The 19,497-nt window shown below is 32.8% G+C and overlaps 1 protein-coding gene across 1 annotated transcript; it reads right to left on the reverse strand.

The window, feature by feature from the left end:
• Positions 1–879: 879 nt before the first annotated feature.
• Positions 880–7,286, reverse strand: LOC128209982 (uncharacterized). Its single transcript, XM_052914264.1, has 2 exons — positions 7,151–7,286; positions 880–1,796 (listed from the first exon to the last, which is right to left on the reverse strand). Exons 1-2 carry the CDS (start codon positions 7,164–7,166, stop codon positions 1,378–1,380), a joined length of 435 nt encoding a protein of 144 aa, XP_052770224.1. The 5' UTR covers positions 7,167–7,286; the 3' UTR covers positions 880–1,377.
• Positions 7,287–19,497: the final 12,211 nt, after the last annotated feature.

Genomic DNA, 19,497 nt, shown 5'->3' on the forward strand with positions numbered 1-19,497 from the left:
ATTCATGGTTAACTTATATTTTAGAACCTACGGGGTATCCGAAATAATGGTGCAGTTTGAAATGTTGTTGAAACTTGCTCTAAAGCCATATGATTTGTAAATTGTTAGACTTTTTAAATCGATTCGAATTGCGAGGCAGTTCTGTTTCGCTATATAGTTGTCTTTGATTCTTCAGTTGAATATTCAGTTTCAAAATTTAAAATTGTGGAACTGTGTAAAATGTTTACACTGTTCAAGGATTGCGACCCACAAATCAGCTCTTTGATGGCTTCATTCATCTCATTGTTAAAAAGTGATGCCTGGTGATTTAACATAACGTTAAACTATTGAAAGGTATTTGCTTGCTTACTAATATGTAAAACAAATTACCGAAATTGATCATACATTAGTGAATACAATTTTTAGTCCGGCGTTTAACCAATAACATATATTTTATTGCAAGATGATTTTTACATCGAATTTCTTACGTATTCGCAAGACAATCCACAAATTCCAATATTTTGCCGTGAATTGACAAATTTCATTCTGCCTAAAGCCTTAAACAATGGAAGTATTCGTTATATAGACTCGAAATTGTTACGGCATCGTATAATAATTATCGTGTACGTAAGTTATTATGCGGGTTCGTGTATGTACATTGACCGCCATTTTTAATTGGCACAAATTGCGTTACTTTGGTGAAACCTTCCTATTAATGTTTCGATGTGAATGTCGTCACCTTCCGGCTCATTAAACTGCCTCTAGTGTGAAAACATAAAATTACTAATACCAGTATGCATCGGTTTTGTTTTTTTTAGGTGTAAGGGTTGGAAATGTTCGCCACTTTACCGATTCACTGTTTCAATTTTTCACCAAACATATTTCAAGGAATAGTACATATTAAGAGATATAGCGCTTTATTTTATTAAAGAACCAAGAAAACATTTGCAAACGAAGAACTTTCCACTCATTAACAAACCGTTAAAATAAGGATTCAGAAACCTGACTGAATGATAAACTTATCAACACTGTCAAAACATTAAATGCTTGTAGAATGATAACTGTAACTGTTTGGAAAACGTTTGATATATTTTAGTGATAGTTTCTATAATAGAATGAAACTACAAACAATTGCACTGTTCAAAATATAACTCTAGACAACTTGGCCCAAAGTGGCTTTAAATAGTTAAACGACTGTTAATAGTATGCTGTTTTCATTGTTTCTGATGTACTTAAGTACAGAATGACAAAGATAATGTTTTGTTTGAAATACATCTATGACAATTACTAGTATACGAAATTTTTTCATGCAGAAATATATACAATTATAATATAGATCACAGATAGATGTTTTATGCAATGATATATAATATGTATATTAAAACAAATCAAGTTTTTTTAGCCTAGAGTATACATATTCAAATGGTGTTCACATTTTTTGTCGAAATTGAGTCCAGATGACAATTCGCACGCGGCCACGCATGCGCGATCATTGTAATGGACAGACGAAGATGATGTCGTTGAACAGAGTTTGCATTGATCAATGCAGTCATTTGTAGCTTTGAGGCCTAAATAGCGTTTGCCAATTTTGACACCGAGCCTGCATTCATGGTCAATGCTAGTCCCGTCTGTTATCAGACATTTGTCGGCGCACGCCTGACCGTTGTAAACGTCTCCCCACATTTCGACGCACGTTAGACACTCGAGCAGACATGACTTATATTCGGGGCTGTATTCTTCTTCCTCTATTGGCATGGCAAATATCGTCTGCGCAAAAACAAGTACCAAAACCGCCGTCAGCACCAGAATCGCTGTGTCTGCAAATAAACAAGATGATATTGTTAATGAAGACAATTTGTTGAGTCAAAGTTAAAACCACAGACAACCTCCCTCAGAACAGTTAACAGTGTTAATTAGTTGCAAGGTCGTATCATTATATAATATCTTCTTTGATATTCCGAATGCTATTGTATATTCTTTTATTATTCATATACAACACCACAACTTATATACGGTGCATACACCTAGACACTTAGCGTTTCCTAATAAATGGTTAACGCCTTGACATACAAGATTATTTTTCAAATGATTACTAGGTCTAGTAAATGTATTTTCCTTTCCCTTCTGTTAATAGCCATGCTTACATCTTATAATTTTGGAACTTAACAATCACAGCCCCAAATATCAGAAACATAGACTGTTTGGCCAAATAAAGTTGGTTGTAGACAAAATGTGGATGAATAAGCTCTCGGTTGGCCTTAATAAAACCAGTCTGGGTTTAGAATAATGCGTGGGCTTGACCGAAACAACACTAGGGAGTATTGAGCTTTTCAATAACACCTCTGTAGTAAGTTTTAGTACGGGAAAAGTTACTGTTTCAATTGAATTTCAGTCCAACATAATTAAGTACTAATAACACAGTCGCTAATGTTCATATCTGCATTCTGACATCCATATGACCATTTCGACCTTGATGTTGATTTGCTTAGTTTTGTACGGCATTATGAATTTCATCATAAAATAGTAGTCCTCTGTTCCTTAAGATACCACAACACCTTGTTGCTTTTATAAAAGATTTAAATGTTTTTACTGTAAAATAATTATACAAAGAGACATACAGAGAAATTAGCCAAATATTTTTCTACTACAACTTCGTATGCAAATTAAATATAAAACTTTTTTACCTTTAAATGACATTGATATTGAAGAGGTCAATTATGTAATATTAACGTGGAGTACATTGTGAAAAAAGATACATCCTATGCGGTTGCAAGTTTGATTGCTTACATTTAGGCTAGGACAATTTGACATTCGACCCTATTAGCAACAACCACTTGATGACCTTTGACACGTTGTAATGGTGTTTCAGAAAATAATCAGAAATGTTAAATTATTTTCAAAAAATGAAAAGTGTGCAGGAAAATACAGAAAACTCCAAATGTTTTGACGCATTTTTCGTACTTTTACAGTTCGGTATATGTCAATTTCAAGTACATTATGGCAGAAGTAGTGTCCATAAGTATATTTACCACTTTCTTTTATTGAACATTGCCTCATTTCAAAATTGTTGAAATTGGATTTGCAATTTATGGCGGCTATCTTGGATTCCATCATCGATTTCTCGGTTCTCAATGAGTGTTGGAACTTTATGGCACCAGTCCCAATGATGATTTTCTCCCAAACATTTGGGTAAATAACATATTTTGTTTTACTTTTGTTGCCCGAGTCTTCCCGAAAATCCACTGATTGTCACTCAACTATAAATGCCTATATATGTGGTATTAAATTACCTTAATAGTAGTTCACAAGTAAAAGGCTTTATACATGAAACATGACCACAGTTAATTAATTTATATGGTTTTGAAGCATCAATGCGTTTAGATTTCCACATTTAAATGCCTAATAACCTTTTAAGAATATTGCTTGTTAGATACAATTACATGTTTTTATCAAATCTGGATAAGGAGGTGGTAAATAATAGGTTTTTTGTTTCTTATCAGTTAGTCATATGCGGACTCGTTTGTATCATTCTGATGGGAAATGATTATATGTTATAGAACAATGCTCTTTAAATACAATATAACATTGATTTGCAAATAATGAAAAGCAATTAGAGGTAACTTACTGATTTTTAGAACTTTTCCACATATCGACCCTGAAATTACCTTTACTTTGAACTTAGAAGGTCTTATCATAGGCTAAGAAAATGGCGGCCATCACGGCTGTTGTCTTGGTTAGCATTGTAACCTACAGAATGCTAGCTTTTCACACTAGCCTAAATGAACTTCAGACATCCCTGAACGTAGATAAACCAAGAACGCTCTGGACAAAAATGCACACACACATCTACCGGGACTGTATATTGATGATTAGGCATTTGAAAAAAGAAAGAAAAAATAAAAGCACTCATATATCAATTTAAAAATAAATGTTTATATATAGGGAGAAATTGTATGTTGGAGTTCGAATGGTGGATTTTTGTTTCGTTAAATAAAACCATAATGAGAAATATATTCATTATCAGTATACACTTACTCATAAACTTAACATTAATTTCATTATAATACTAAACAGTTGTTCTAGAGTTTTATATCGCAAACCTGTTAACACTCTCATTTGCTCGTTTGTAAGACGTTACACGTGAACTTTTATTATTTAGGTAATGAACATTCTCGTTAGGTGTCAATAAGAACGTTATAATTGTACATTTAAACGGGATTATAGTACTTTACCTGCGTGGCTTGTTGTTGCTGATCTCATGTCATTATATTTTATTTTGTTATGAGAGATTAAGGAACGCCGGAGGGAAACTTAAGTGCACTTTTTATTGCATTTAACAGCTGCAAGGTTTGTAAACAACTGCAATAGAGAACTCGAGTTAAACAACGTGTTTGTTACTTAATTGTTGCATAATTATAAGATAGAAAAGTAATCAGACAGCCACTTGACATATTGGAGTCAACAGGGAAGGAGGGCAATGTAACAAGGCTTTTTCTACTACAATTCAATCTGTTTGCCAAGCAAAATTGCTATTAACCGAATATTGCCTGAACCTTTCTGCTTCTATTGTCGTCAGTTTTCTAAAACACATACATTATTTAATATATTTTCCAAATCAAAGCCTACATACTGGCTGATATCATATCATTTCAAAGTACTGTAAAAGTAGTGCATAACAGCGAATGCATTCTAGAAGAGAAATCTGTCGAGAGTAGAATCATAATCTTTTTCTTTAAACGTGCTAAATTACAGTAGCAATAGCATACTGAACGCAGTAATATTTCCCGTACAGTACGGAAATCACTGCTACCATGCATATCACGTGTCTATAGTAAAACAAATATTGGGTAAGATTGTAATTATTCTTTAACTCTAAATAATTTTGGTATTTCAACCTCAATGGACCTTGATAAAAAGAATCCAAAAAAGAGAGAAGAAAAATGAATAAAAAAGTTTAAAATAAGTGAAATCTAGTTATAATTGCTCGTGGTAGCAAAGATATATGTGCTTAACAGGGGAGATCACTACGTAGTAAATTGTAGCGGAATCCCTGTCAACGCCTCATTGCACTTGCCGACGGTGGTTCTAAAGTTGTTTCCAGATTTAACTCAACACTAACGTCAACGTTGATCCTTTCACGGCGTGCAGCAAATTAGACTAATCCTTATCTAAACCTTATCACCACCCTCCCCTCCCAACATCTCAGCAGTGCGCCATTCACGGCGTGCAACAAATTAGACAAATCCTTATCTGAACTTTATCGTGGAAGAATTTCTGTACGTTCTATGTTTTCGTAATTCACCACTGTCGCGTGACACATTGTTTTTAAAAGGCTTATATAACCAGACTGATAGTATATTTTTTTTATAACGATGGTATTGGGCAAGATGAGGAGCATTACTCATAGTCTAGTATTTCATCTTATCTGATTGAGGTTAAGGAATTATGCTGCAAACAGAACATGAAACAATGATTCGGTCTTTTTGTTTTTTTTGGTTCCATTAATACGCATTAAGACATTCTATCCAAATGCAGTTACAGTCTTAAACATATTATTGTAAATGGTATTACGCATCCGGATTTTTATGGCGACATTTTTCAAGAGCTACGTAAGATTACATTGTTTCCTCCGATCGGCTGAATGACCTTTAAAAGATTTTAAATAGATAATAAATATAGGTATAACGGTACTATTTTACTCAAAACAATTCATCTAGTTTTGGAAATAAGATTTTAAAGAAGAAATTTTATGTTGATATCGGGTCCTTACGTCGACATTAATTCATAACTCATATACCATTTGTGTTGTACTTCGCCAAGTGCTCTTCTCTTACTCTGTCAAGAAAAGATTAAGTTTGACTTTTGCTTCAATATTTTTTTTCTGATATAATAATATTGTTCTAAATACCGTGTTAGTCTCCGCAATTGGATTTCTTGATGACTGAGAGTCCGTATTTGTTGCTGCCTGATATTTCAGAGACTGTTCGTATATTTTTCGATTCATTTCGTTTTCATATCTCGAAGGGTATTAGACAGCATTTGGAGATTTCTCTTTTTGATTTATTCTATTTTAATTTTGGTTTTCCTCATAGTTTGTACACTGTTACTTTCACAGTTGGACTAAATAAAGACATACTTCTAAACATTTTATAACATTTTTGTCAGATAGTTTACTCTGAATTACTAAAGTTTTGGACAAATATTGCATCATTTAAATACAAACAAATCCAAAACGTTATTTCAAACGTGTAGATGCAGGAAAAATATAGTAATTACAGGGTTTCTGTCGAAAAAAAATAGACATTAAGGTCACTTAAGTGTGTGTTTACATCGTTTGTGACCAGTGTTGAGCAATGTCAGAACCCCTTTATGTCAAGTGATTCTTAACCCTGTTTATCGTACCTGTTTAGAGCTAGCACTGTTGTTCCGACTTTTTTCATTCGTTTTCGGGTTAATCTATTTCAATATTATTTCTTCCCTAATCAAAGTATATTATGGTACGCCATTCAAATACAAATGACGAAACGAAAACATCCGATTCATATATATTTATCATTTTACAGTTATAAACTGATTCATGCATGAATTTATTTTGGATTAATTTTATTTCGCCATCTCCGGTTGATGTTCTTAAATGATATGGGAAATATCGCATGGGAAATATCGCACTTTTAGTTTCTTCCGCTCGATCGAACCGTTCGAACAATTATATGAACAAATTGGTGTGTCATACAATATCCCTCCTTTATGTTTTACATTCCAATTCCATCCCATCTTGAATATCAGTGAAATGATATATAAACACGAATAAATAAATATTTTGGCTTAAGATACATGTTTAACACATTGACAACAAAAATAGTTTTAGCCTGTATCTTTTCAAATTATAATACCGGTGATTCTAAATTATCCGTAAAGTCTACAATTATAAACATTTTACTTCTAAACAACAAATTAAGATCATCATATTGCAAAAGGATATTTCAAATTAACCACCATTCACTTATCTAGTTTCTGTCAATTAAACTGTAATATCTTATAACCTTTCCGACAACGAACGTAAAAAGTAATCTAAAATGAATCTCTAAAGATGGGTAAAATCAACAAAATCACCGTATAAAACTCTGACAAAACTGATTGTAAATTGAATGGATGTAAAACCGCACAGTACCTTTGTGGCTTTCCATTGTCCGATAGTCGTCTTCTATGACAGATACTAACAGCCGACCAATTCCTCAAACTATCTATTGAGGAAAGACGGAAAGCAGCCCTGCTTTATAGCAGACCACCACTGTGGATGGTTGCCGATAGCGCCTGCTGATCACTGCGGGTTGAAGAGCCAATAATTAACAAGTAAAGACTTTTTGCATGCAAATATCGTTTGATGTTGTTTTTTTCCTTATTTGCAATTGATGGGTTCATCGTAAAATACCAGCAGGTGTTTGAAAAACAATTCATTGTTCCTAAAATCGTTTCCCCTGTTTTCTCGTAATATGCTTGCATGCAAATGGTTTGACACGTGATATTGGATTCTACATGAGTTGTTATTCAAAACAAACAAATATGGAACGAGTTTAGGAAATTGTATATCATTTCGATCAGTTTAATATATTTCGGTATTAAATGGTAACACATGTAAGATTCTTATTATCATACGACACATTCGTTGGTAGATATAAAATTTGTTAATTCCTCGCTAAATAAGTATGTCTAAATTATATCATTGTCAAGTTAATACTAGTGTGATGTAAAAATTGTAACCGTTGAGAATTCCATTCGAGAATTGAACGTGATGTGAAAAGATGATCCCAAACCAGTGTCTGAAATACTAGACAATAACGTTCGTTCAACCATTTAGCGTTATACAGAATAGTTTGGTTTTAGTTTAATTTTCTATGTACACTGAACAACCTTTCTTAGATTTACCTAACATTTCCTTTTGAAATAAAAATAACGAAACTAATTAAACCACAGGTGAGAAGTCCTGTTTGTGTTACTAAAATTATGAATAGCAATTATAATGCCCAAATGACGAATACATTTTGAACTATTTAGGGTAACCCTGTATATTGTTAAGTTTGAATTTATATCTGTCTTTCGTAGCAACGTTTTTCATCTGTATCTTTTTTCATATTTATTTTTATTCTTTACTTTTATGTTTATGTACATGTATATATGGCGGGATTCTATGCAGTCTAGGTAAAAAAGCTTGTGTTCTTATTTATTATGTATAAGTTAACACAGTGCTTGCGTTTCATACTGTTGTTGTTAAAATATGAAGAGAAATGTTAACGCTAATGATGGTAGTCCCAAAGTCCCCAGGATTATGAACGAATTTGAATAATTTCACTAAAATCATTTTGGCAATATAAACTAATATATCTAACACGTCTTCAAACATGTGTACCAGTTTTACAAACAAAGCATCAAATAGTGGTTATCTATATTATTTAAACCTTAAATATGTTACAAAGATCGCCCTTCGTTCAATTTATAATAGCAATATGAATGAGCCCCAAACGTTTAACCATTTACGTACTTAAGAATAATTAAAATGATAATTAAATATTGATTTACAGATACTTTGTGGAAAGTTTCTCTGAGCTGACATAATACCAATTTAAGGATTTATGTTTCTTCTTTTTCAAGTGTAAGGAATATAATTTAACATTGAAGTAAACAAACTGAAATCTGTTTCAAACTAAGAACGTTTTGTATTTTTGCAAAACTAAATGTGTTTTAGAAGAACGATATTTCTACAGTATAAATACAGTAAACATTTTACATATCAGAGCAAATTTAAAGAAGCGAACGAAAAACCAATTACTAGTGTTAAAATACAAAATGGGCCATTAAGCGGTAAATATAGTTAAAATGCGTCTATGAATATAAGGTTGTTTACAGATAGTGCGTTAGTTATTATGTTCGTTTATTTTTCCTACATGTATCTTCAAATACTTAGGATTATGAAAACTGACAAATAAGAAAAGATGTTGCTTGGAATATGTCTCTGTTGCATGGCCATGCTAATGTACTTGTTTTGCCTTTCGTTTGAACGAGTCATAAACATAATTTGGTTGTAACATTTACTTTTCTCTAATAATTTACAAAGACTAAAACAGGCGTTCAAATTAGAGCAAGACATTAATTTTCACCTATATACCGATTTCATTTGATTAAGACGGTGAAATCCCCTAACAAGCCTTACACAACATGATTTGTTTTTCTTCCTTTTTTTTCGTTGAAGATACGGTTTTACCGCCGACATCAAAGTAGTCAAGGTATACATAAAATTACACGGTTTCTCTGGGAATCAGAAAGCTTTTTCCTGTTTTCGGTATGTTAAGAAGATAAACAAAATATATTTCAAAACAAAATTAAGGAGGCTAGACACCAGATGATACAAATGCAAGAAAAAAGAAAATTGTCAAAAACTTGAAAACATGAAATTGTCATTCTTGTGTACATCGCATGGAACCTTGCTTTATTATGTATCACATCGCTTACAACACACGCATATCTCGCTGATTAACTGCATGTTTCCTATTCGAAATTCGAAAAATCCTAGTATGTTTGAAAATAGCGTCACAGATATCATTTAGACTGTGAAACCATACGCTTTTTTAACGGGGAAACACAGAAAAAACTGCAACATGATTGTTGCGTTTATTTTAACCTTGTAAAGTGATGTATTATCTGCCTCCTACTAGCTCGCATTGACATTTTTAGGCTTGTTTTCAGGAAATACATTATTTGCCTATTTGTCGACCGTCTAGTGTCTAGCCCCTTAAATAGCTGATAATGAGAGTGGCACGGTGCACTCAATACTTACAATTACAGTCTAAAAAATACGTCTGTCGCATTGTTTGTGCCTATGTATCAATGTTTCTGATATTCTCTAAATTAAAGTTGATAGGTTTTTCCGTGTCTTCTCCTGCATGAAAATAAATTAGAAAAAACAAAAATTGAAAGAACTAAACAGATGTAACACCATTACCACGTGAATAAAGGAACTGTGACTGAGCTCAGCATCTACATGTCGAAATAAAGACATATTGTCTGCCGTTGAGACACTCAAAACAATAACTGGTACAATTTGATAGATTTTTTTAAACTCTTCTTACCACGCGATAACTTAATGATTACTAAATAATTTAGCTAACCACTGTAACAAGAGCAAAAATGGGTTAAGCCCCGCCTCCAAAATGTCCGCCTAAACAGTCGGCTTGAAAATTTTCAATGCACGACATACTATTTTATCCTTGAGGTGCTCCAAACCAAACTTCTTAATAATCTGATTTGAAATCAACTTTATTATCTACTAAAAGCTATTTGAAGATGTTAAGAACTAGATTGCAACTTTATAATATTCGACAAGTATCAATGAATAATAAAGAGTATCAGTTTCCATTCTTATATACGTGGTTTGTTTCGTCCGTTTGGCCTTACAGAATTGGTTTTTTAAGGAATATGAAAGGAAGATTTACAGGACGATTGTAGCAAGCATGCGTTTTAACTAAACATAACAACTATAACTAAATCGTACCACCCGCTGATTAGTATTACGGCGTTTACTTTTATCTGCACTTTTATCTGTAATTGCACTCCTACATCTTGGTCGGCAGATCTAGTATTCTCTCTCCTGGATTTACATGTTAAACAGGCATTTATCACATTTGTCATCAGGGCCACAAAATCTGTAAATATTGTCTTCGTTTGAGACCAATTGTGGTAATGACAATTTTCTTGCGAGTAATAACATTCCTCTTCTTAATTTTATAAGACAGTTTTATTGACAGGTAATCGAAAGCTTGATCTTGTGTATGATTTGTTTTACCACAGTTAGTCGTCCGTACCCGTATGACATTCTCTATCCCCTGTATTACAATCTTTGAAAACTACAATGAGGAGGAAATAAGGGCGGACCACAGTTTCGAAGGGCTATAAGAATACCCTTATACGATAGAATATGTATTAAATGTCAGAAAAATCCGATCCCTTTGACAAGACTCAACGTACCAATTATGTATAAATTGAAAATCATCATTTTCTTGCTAACCTTGAAATTAAACTGGAATTAGCGATACGCATTCATTATCGCGTCGGCATATCAATAAACATTGCTATCGCATAATTCATGGCAACTATTGAAATACATTTGTACAATAAAGTTCTAAATTTCACCCCCGTCGAGTCCAATACTCTAGGTTCTAATTAGTGTAGTCCCAGGGTTACATTTCCCTCTTAAAATTATATAAACTATGAATAATGAATAACATCTATCAAACAAGTGTTGCTGCGACATTTTGTTACCCAACGAACATCCGTAGACGTGATAGGAAAAACTATTAGGGAGTGTATCTGTGCTACCACCCACTCCGATTAACACAATAACAATCTTTAGTATGAGTGTATGTGTTTAACAGTCAAGTGATCCTTAGGTCTGATGGGAAAGGAGTTTGATATATCATATGGTTGATCTGTAAATGAAACTGTTATTGATCGATTGCCTTGACACTTTCAGGATATTTGAGTTGGGAAATTTGACAAATGTATTGCATTTTAATAATAAAAACAATTCCCTCTCTTTTATTCTATGACACTGTTTGAACCTAAAATCCGAATTTCAGAGTCATATAACAAACGTTTGGAGTCAGTTGCAGGATCCAAAAAAGTTTTCTTTCTGTAAAAAATGTGTGCAATTATTCTTCAAAGGCTTGGTTCTTTAGTACTTAAAACACTCTTTAGTTTTGGATCACCAACATCACAGAAAATTATTGTAAATATACGTTAAATTGAACACAAGATAGATTTCAACGCGAATGAAGGCGGATCTCCGCGAAACAATAACTTTTAGTGGCAGGTGTTTATTAAGGATTGTTCGGTACCGCCTTTGAACTGTCAGCAAAATGTAAATTTACTGGGGGTTTAATCAGTTTACGTGCACAAATCTCACTTTTATCCCCCAAATCGTTAAAGGCCTAGTTTAAGGAATGTTTAGCATCTTAATCCCCTGCTGTGCATCTCCTGCTGATTGCACTGGTGTCACAGTAGGCCAATTTCCTGTGTATTCGTTTATTGGATCAAGGCCATTTAGGGTCCATTTTTATAATAAAACATCCACAACTGCACAGCAGGATACTCAGGAGATCTGATAAGACAATTAGGCAATAAGATTAAGATCAATTAACAGAGGTTGTGTATAAAAACATGGTGGTGGGGGCTCACTTTTAGAAAGCTTAAACTAGGCCTTTAATAAAATAAAAAAACGTTATAGATAAATATATCAAAGTATGCATAACTTGATGAAACTTAATAATAAAACAAATGAAAATAAACTTATAGGTAAACCCCAAGTACTTCAATGATTGGGGATCCCAACGCTAAAACTTTTCAAAGATTCGATGCAGTTATTGTTTGAAACTATGAGCATCACACACCGTCTACCTTAGAAAATAGGTTTAAGACTGTGTGAGCATAGAGTTTCATCATAAAAACCATCGTTGTACTTAAACTGGGAACAAATAAATAAAACATTATTACAAAATACAAACGACATCTATTCGCTAAACCTTTCTTCCAATTATTATGATTACCTGAAATGAGATGAAAAATTGAAAAAATGCGTGAACACATATTGATGAGCCACCAGATATGTTTTTACGACCATGCACGGGTAGCACAGAAATAATACAATATAAATGTTCTGAATCAAGATTAAATAGAAAATTGTCTGAATCAAGAACTCTATACTATTACATTTATTGTACCTTTCTTGCTCAGACTGATAAACATGCCGTGCAACAACTACATAACTCAATAAAACATGTTAGGTGTAACGTACATGTTGTAATGAATTATGATTATATGTTACGTTATCATTGTGAAAAGTGTATGTGTTCGTTGGATAAAAAATACATGTTTTTTCTCATCCCAATCAATTGGAACAATAATTATTCTATAATCCAAGGTCCGAAACTTTCAGTTTATATGATTCAAAATTTCCAAAACATGCATGTGTGTGAAATTTCTTTTAACAAGGCACAACTACAGAACATTTTCATGGTAAATTCATGAATGTTGATTTTTTTCATTCTGTCATTCATGTATTACCACTTAAATAGAACTGCAGTTTTAAGGGTTCATGTATTTCATTTATTGGTTGTGTTACTAGGTCGGAAGAAGCACGTCACTGTAACAATAAACAAAAAGCATAACATAGCTTCAAATGCACAAACAAAGCTTACAATCTGCGTGACGGTTTAAAGCTGCACTATCACAGATTGGTCGTTTTGACAACATTTTATTTGTTTTGTTTTGGAGTAAGCAATATTTTGCATACATGTCTACAAACCGGTGATCTAGACTGTTTATAAAAGGTCAAATCGCAGTATTTAATAGTAACGCTCGAAAATTGATATTTAAGGCTGAAATAGATAACGCTTTAAAACAAATTAAAATTTGGGCAGTTTTCCAAACAATTGAAATCTGTGCTATTTTGTGTGATCTTTTACGACTTATTTAGTATAAATCTATTTTTTTCATCAGCGTGAACATTAATAACATAAAGACAAACAGAAACACATGTACAATCGACTGAATTGAAAACACCGATTCGAAAATCGGCTGATTCTTAGACAAAAAAGCAGAATAAAATGTGAAATCTGTCAATCTGTGAGAGTGCAGCTTTAACAGAGATTGTGATATGACAGTGTAACAAGTCGTATTTAGCCTGAAAGATTTTATATTATCATTCAATAGTATGTCACATTAACATACGCATGTTGTTATAATGTAGTGTTGGTCAATATGCTTTATTATAAGGAATCTTGAAGATGCACTATTACTCCAAAATAAGATTTAACACATATAATATAATAATTTAATATACACAAATGTAGATTAAACAAACAGCACCAGATTGATGTTCGTTAAATATCATTTGTGTTTTTCCTTACGCTAAGGAATATCGGCTCCCAACTAAAAAAATATTTGTTTAAATACAGACAGTGAACATTACTTGGCGTCGTACGAATCCAAGTTCATGAAACAATAATTGTCTGTAAATCCTACTCGGTTTCATAAGAATCCAATTTTCGGATACATCAGGATTTTCTACTTAAAGTCATGTTGTGAAATATAGATTGTTCCTAGCTTTTTGGGAAAACAGAATTAAAAATGTTTTACAACTTCCATCCAATTGATTGGATTAATAGATAAGAAACAATATGACAGATTTGTACTATAAGCATTTGAATTATTAAAATATAATAATTATTTCAAAACTTTGAAAGGGTTTTGAATTATCTCTAATATGAATATTGATAATTAAAGGGTATTGCTAAATAGAATTAATTCAATTTCAAATAATTTTGCACAACTGTTCTAACTGAAAAATATTATTGCAAACCTGAGAGGGAGAAGGTTGATAGTTGTTAAAACTAATTATTTCTTAATAACCATAGTGGTTGATGAACTGAATGACATAACAACAACATAAAACGTTTGTTAACTTGTGTTATCATTAATTTTATTCAATATTTGAAACTCAATTTAGAAATAAAAATAAAAAATAAGATTATTTCCAATCGTGGAAATAAAAATTGTTTTTCAAGAAATTAAAAATTAACCTTTAACAAAAACAACATCCGAACTGATTACAACTTTATAAACTGATGAAATTTCAAATAATTTGGAAATGAACTTACTTTAAAATCTACTAATCACTAAATAGTCTCAGAAGACATGGAGCTAAATGTAGGCTTAAATATTGCATAATTTGATCTGTTATATAAGTTCACAAGTATTTAAACATGTTGTGACGTCATGCATTGATCTTTTTTGTACTCTACATGGGTTATTGGACTGTGAAATATACTTCATTTCTATCAACTTTCTTATTTTTGAAAAGTGGACTGTCCAATATTTAAAAAATGGACAGTCATTGTTCAAATGAAGGACAGTCATTGTTCTAAAGATTTGCGTGTTGGCAAACTTGGTTTTTTCTTCTATTTTGTTAAAAATTATGCACTTTTTTGAAGAAAAATACACTTTAACCCCTTTTTTTATTTAGGTTTCATAAAAAATCATAAAATGTTGACAATGAAAAAAATCCGTTTTTTACGATGAAACAACTCAATGCTTAATGAAGATGTGACTTAGGTTTGTGCAGCAATTAGAGAAAAATGAAAATGTTTATCAATTGTATAACTCTTAAAGAGAAGAAAACAAAATATTTTAAACTTTAAAAGTTTCCGTATCAAATGAATAATGCAAAATAAAAACAAAGTTTGCACTTGTTAAATATCCGTAGAAGTTGAAATTAAGTAAAAGTTAGATGTCATGAATTAAAACGAGCGAACGAGCCCATCTTAATCATAAGTGTTTAGCTCAACTCATCAAACGGTCTTAGAATACATCCTCATTAGCTGACACATTGTCAGCTAAAATCTTATGCAGGGAAATTGTATCGGATGAGTAGCAGTGGGCGGATCTTCACCCATCCGCGAAAAATGAAATGCTTCATGATTGAGCCTCTTAAGCCTAGTACTTAATGATTGCATAGTATCTGCAATATCATTGGCTGTAAATATAGGTTGTACCTTAATGAAAACTATTTTTAATAATAACCAAAATATTATTTACAATTTATATGTACATGACCGCAAAATTATTAAGCGTTGCCTAAACAATTTGCATGGTTAATATCTTTTCATATGATGTGACAGTGTCAAATAAGTTGACAAAAGCGCCATGAAATTCATTATTTGGACTTTGTGTTTACATGTTTTAAGTAAGCAAAACGCCTCAAACTGTCTATTATTTCAGCGAAAAAACAACCTGTGCACTGCGTGCCTTGGACTGTTCTTTCTCTGACATATTGGACAGTTTTCGGCCTTTTACCCCTACTTAGACAAAAATGATTTAAAAAAATTAACTGTGAGGGGAGATAATTGTATTGATAACTCAAGATGATATAAGAGAATATGGGGATGAGGGTCCCAAGATCATGATTTGGGTATATCAGGAGCAAGACAAAGGGGTCCCGACCAACAACGGAGAAGGAACAGGGCGATAAGGGTTTTGCAACAGCATATGCTGATAATAATAGTAGTTTACAAGCAAACTTTACTTAATACAGAGAGTATACATATGGAAATGGACTGAAGAAGAGAAGTTACATTATCTTTGTTCTGAAGAAGAGAAGTGACATAATCTTTGATATTTTTACAATACTCACCAAAATGGTTCAGATACCATTTAACGTTATGGTAGATAAATTTGCACGGTGCAATTAAAGGCCAAGTTGAATAGGTTAAGGTGATTATAAGTATTAGGCAAATAGTTATAATAAAACTGAGGCAAAATATGTTAATTGATAGAGAATGCGAATAGTTGGTTGAATAAAAACAATGAAACAAACCGTTTTCCCATGTTGAATCAAACACTTCTTAATCAGTATGATCGAACATGGTTTGATGTAGTTACATCACACACTACTTCGGTTATTATGTTATGTTTTAAAAAGAAAATTAAAATTGAAATTATATCAAAATCATTTATAAATAATATGAATGACCTGCTTTGTCATGATTTAGATTGAGAGCGGATTCATTAGTTGAATGAGAGTAAAACTTCTCGTAACTATGTATAACCTCAATGATGAAACTTATCATAATATGGACATTTTGGGCTTGAACATGGGCTTTGTCATGCAAATTACATGTATAACAACTGCTTTATTTTAGGGTTCTTTCTTCATGCCTATTTATATTGTTTGAGTTATATCAAATTGATTACATTTTAAGGACATTTGATAAAATTATATATTGTACAAGTACATATAGTTCAAAGGTCTCCCATTTCTAAGTATTTCCTGCATAATGTGACACTGTAATGCGACTTGAAAACATTTGACAGGGTTGAACTATATAGTAACAGTATCAGTTAGCTTGTCTGCAAATAACACGTCTTTTTTCACCGTTTGATCTGGAAGATTTGGTAATGTACGGGATAAGAATCTGAAGATGAACAGGACAATTTATCAAGTCTGCGATGTGACCGCCAATCACAACAAGAACTAAATCCTGTTATCCATTGATTGATATTCGTCCAGCGTTTACTTTTATCTGTAATTGCACTCCTACATCATGGATGGCAAATCTGGTATTTTCTCTCCCGGATTTACATGTTTAGTAGCAGGCCCTTATCTATCATGTCATCAGGGCAAACTCTGTAAATATTGTCTACGCTTGAGACAAATTGTGGTAATGACCATGTTCATCCGAACAATAGCATACCTCCTCTTTATTTCCCAAGAAATTTTATTGACAAATAATCGAAATCCATAACGTGTATGAGTTTTCTTACCACAGACAGTCGGTCCTACCCATTTGAAGTTCTGACTTGGGAAGAAGCATAAGCTGGTCATCTTTATTGAAAACAGTTTGGGTAAGCGAAGCGCCTGAAACTTATCTAAGATTACAAACCCCCACCATCATCCCCCTTTTCTCTATACCAACCTCTTGCTCCCCATCGTGCCATCATTTTCTTTTCTCTTTAAGAATGTCGAAGCCAAATTCGTATTAACAACATTTTAACCATCTGCCCAATAAATATATGCTGTTGTTGTACAGATATGCAGTATGCCAAAATGTATCCTGCATTTTTTAAGTTGACATGTCCATGTATTTCAAAAGGTGCCATAGCAGAAATATTTAATAAACATGGACGTTGCTGCTGAAACCTGGCGGCAGAACACATGGTAGCGATTAAAATACTATTTTAAGTTTTAGTTATTGAAAAACAACACTTGTAGTGCGTACAAGCAGACGTCCTACGTTTTCCAGTCAAATCACTTCAATATCATAAGAACTAATTAGTGTAAACTCAGTTTAAAATGAAATAGGCAATTAACTATTAATATCATCTTTAAATAAAGTGTTGATGTGTGTTACCCAACTAACATAGACATGAGAAGCAACACTTATGTCGCGTATAATTAAATACCAGAACTTCTTACGTTCCTCCGTCGAGTGCAATAGTACGAGTTCTAATTAGTGAAATCCCATGATTACTTTTCCTCTTCAAATGATATATGCTGTGAAAATAAATAATATCAATAATCGAGTGTTGTTGTGACATTAAATTACCAAACGAGCATCCGTAGGTGCTTGTGCCCTGTTCGTGTTGAGTGTCATAGTGGGTATTAATTCAAACAATAGATACAAAACCAATGTTTAAGTATTAATTATGTGCTTAACATCGTTGTTTTTCTGTGATCTTAAGGCCCGATGAGTGGAAATGCCAAACAGCTTGTATTGGCTGCCAATAGTTTCAATTGTAGTTACAAAAATTTATACATATGAATCTCGAAGAAGAACTGGTCACATTTTACGTTTGCCCGGCGTCAATATAGTCACTTAAAATGTAACTGCAGTCATATTGTCTTATATGTTTGACATACATTGTGCATGTAAAATTAAAATGGTGTAATTATGTTCAGAATAAAAAAAAAAATGTTACGTTTGTGGATTCAGTTAAATCACGTTTCTATAATTTGACCTTTAACTATATGTATGACGCGTTGATGTTCTTTCTTTGACACACTTGTTTGTTTGTGCTTGCCTTTGAAAAGAAAGAATATGTCATGAGAGTCGTCTGTAATCCATTGATACATTTCAACTGGCACATCCCAGATGAGATTTGGCATTTAACTTTAATATAAGACGCTATACTTTTGTTGCCATGGTGCCAGGCTGATGACGTTTTGCTTCCAGACTCCGTACGCTGCTTACCTTCTTACTTCACTCTGCTACACTGAGTACAAGGTATTCATGGGCGCTATCATTTGGCAGTGTCTTGTATTTAAATTATTTACTATTGAGGAAATATTACACACCACCGAGGGTCATGTCACATTATAAGGAACTCTGAGGTCCATTCACCTTCAGGGGCTGTATGACCGGTCCTTATTATGCCATATGGCCCGACCTGGTGTGTTGTATATTTTTTATATCATACTGAACACTTTTGTCACCATTTGATAATTTTAATACGCCTTTGATGTGTTTTATTGAAAAAAGTAATAATGTTTATTTGTGAAATAATGTCGTTATGAAAATTGCAAGCAGCACTCACCGTATGACGTCAGCGGTTCATATTATATGATGTCAGGGGTCCATATTATATTTTTGGCGAGGTCCGGACCGGATTGTTATTAAAATACATCAATAAACGGACCGATCAACTTTATATACACCAAGAAGGGACACATTTATGTAAGGTATAATATTGTTTGGTATCCATGTTTCTGGTAGCAACATTGAGCACTATTCAGTAAGCAAGGTGTTGGGGTCACACTTTCAATGAGGATCTCTATTATATGAACTTTGAAGGCAAGTAAGTGACGTGTTCTTCAAGTGTAAAACCATACTCAATAGGCAGTAGTGTATTACCATTGACTAAGGAAAATGGTTATTATAGGTAAACCATTAAAATGTATTGTGTGTACTACTA

Source organism: Mya arenaria, chromosome 11, assembly GCF_026914265.1.
Source record: "Mya arenaria isolate MELC-2E11 chromosome 11, ASM2691426v1".
In the NCBI taxonomy this organism is placed as follows: Eukaryota; Metazoa; Mollusca; class Bivalvia; order Myida; family Myidae; genus Mya; species Mya arenaria.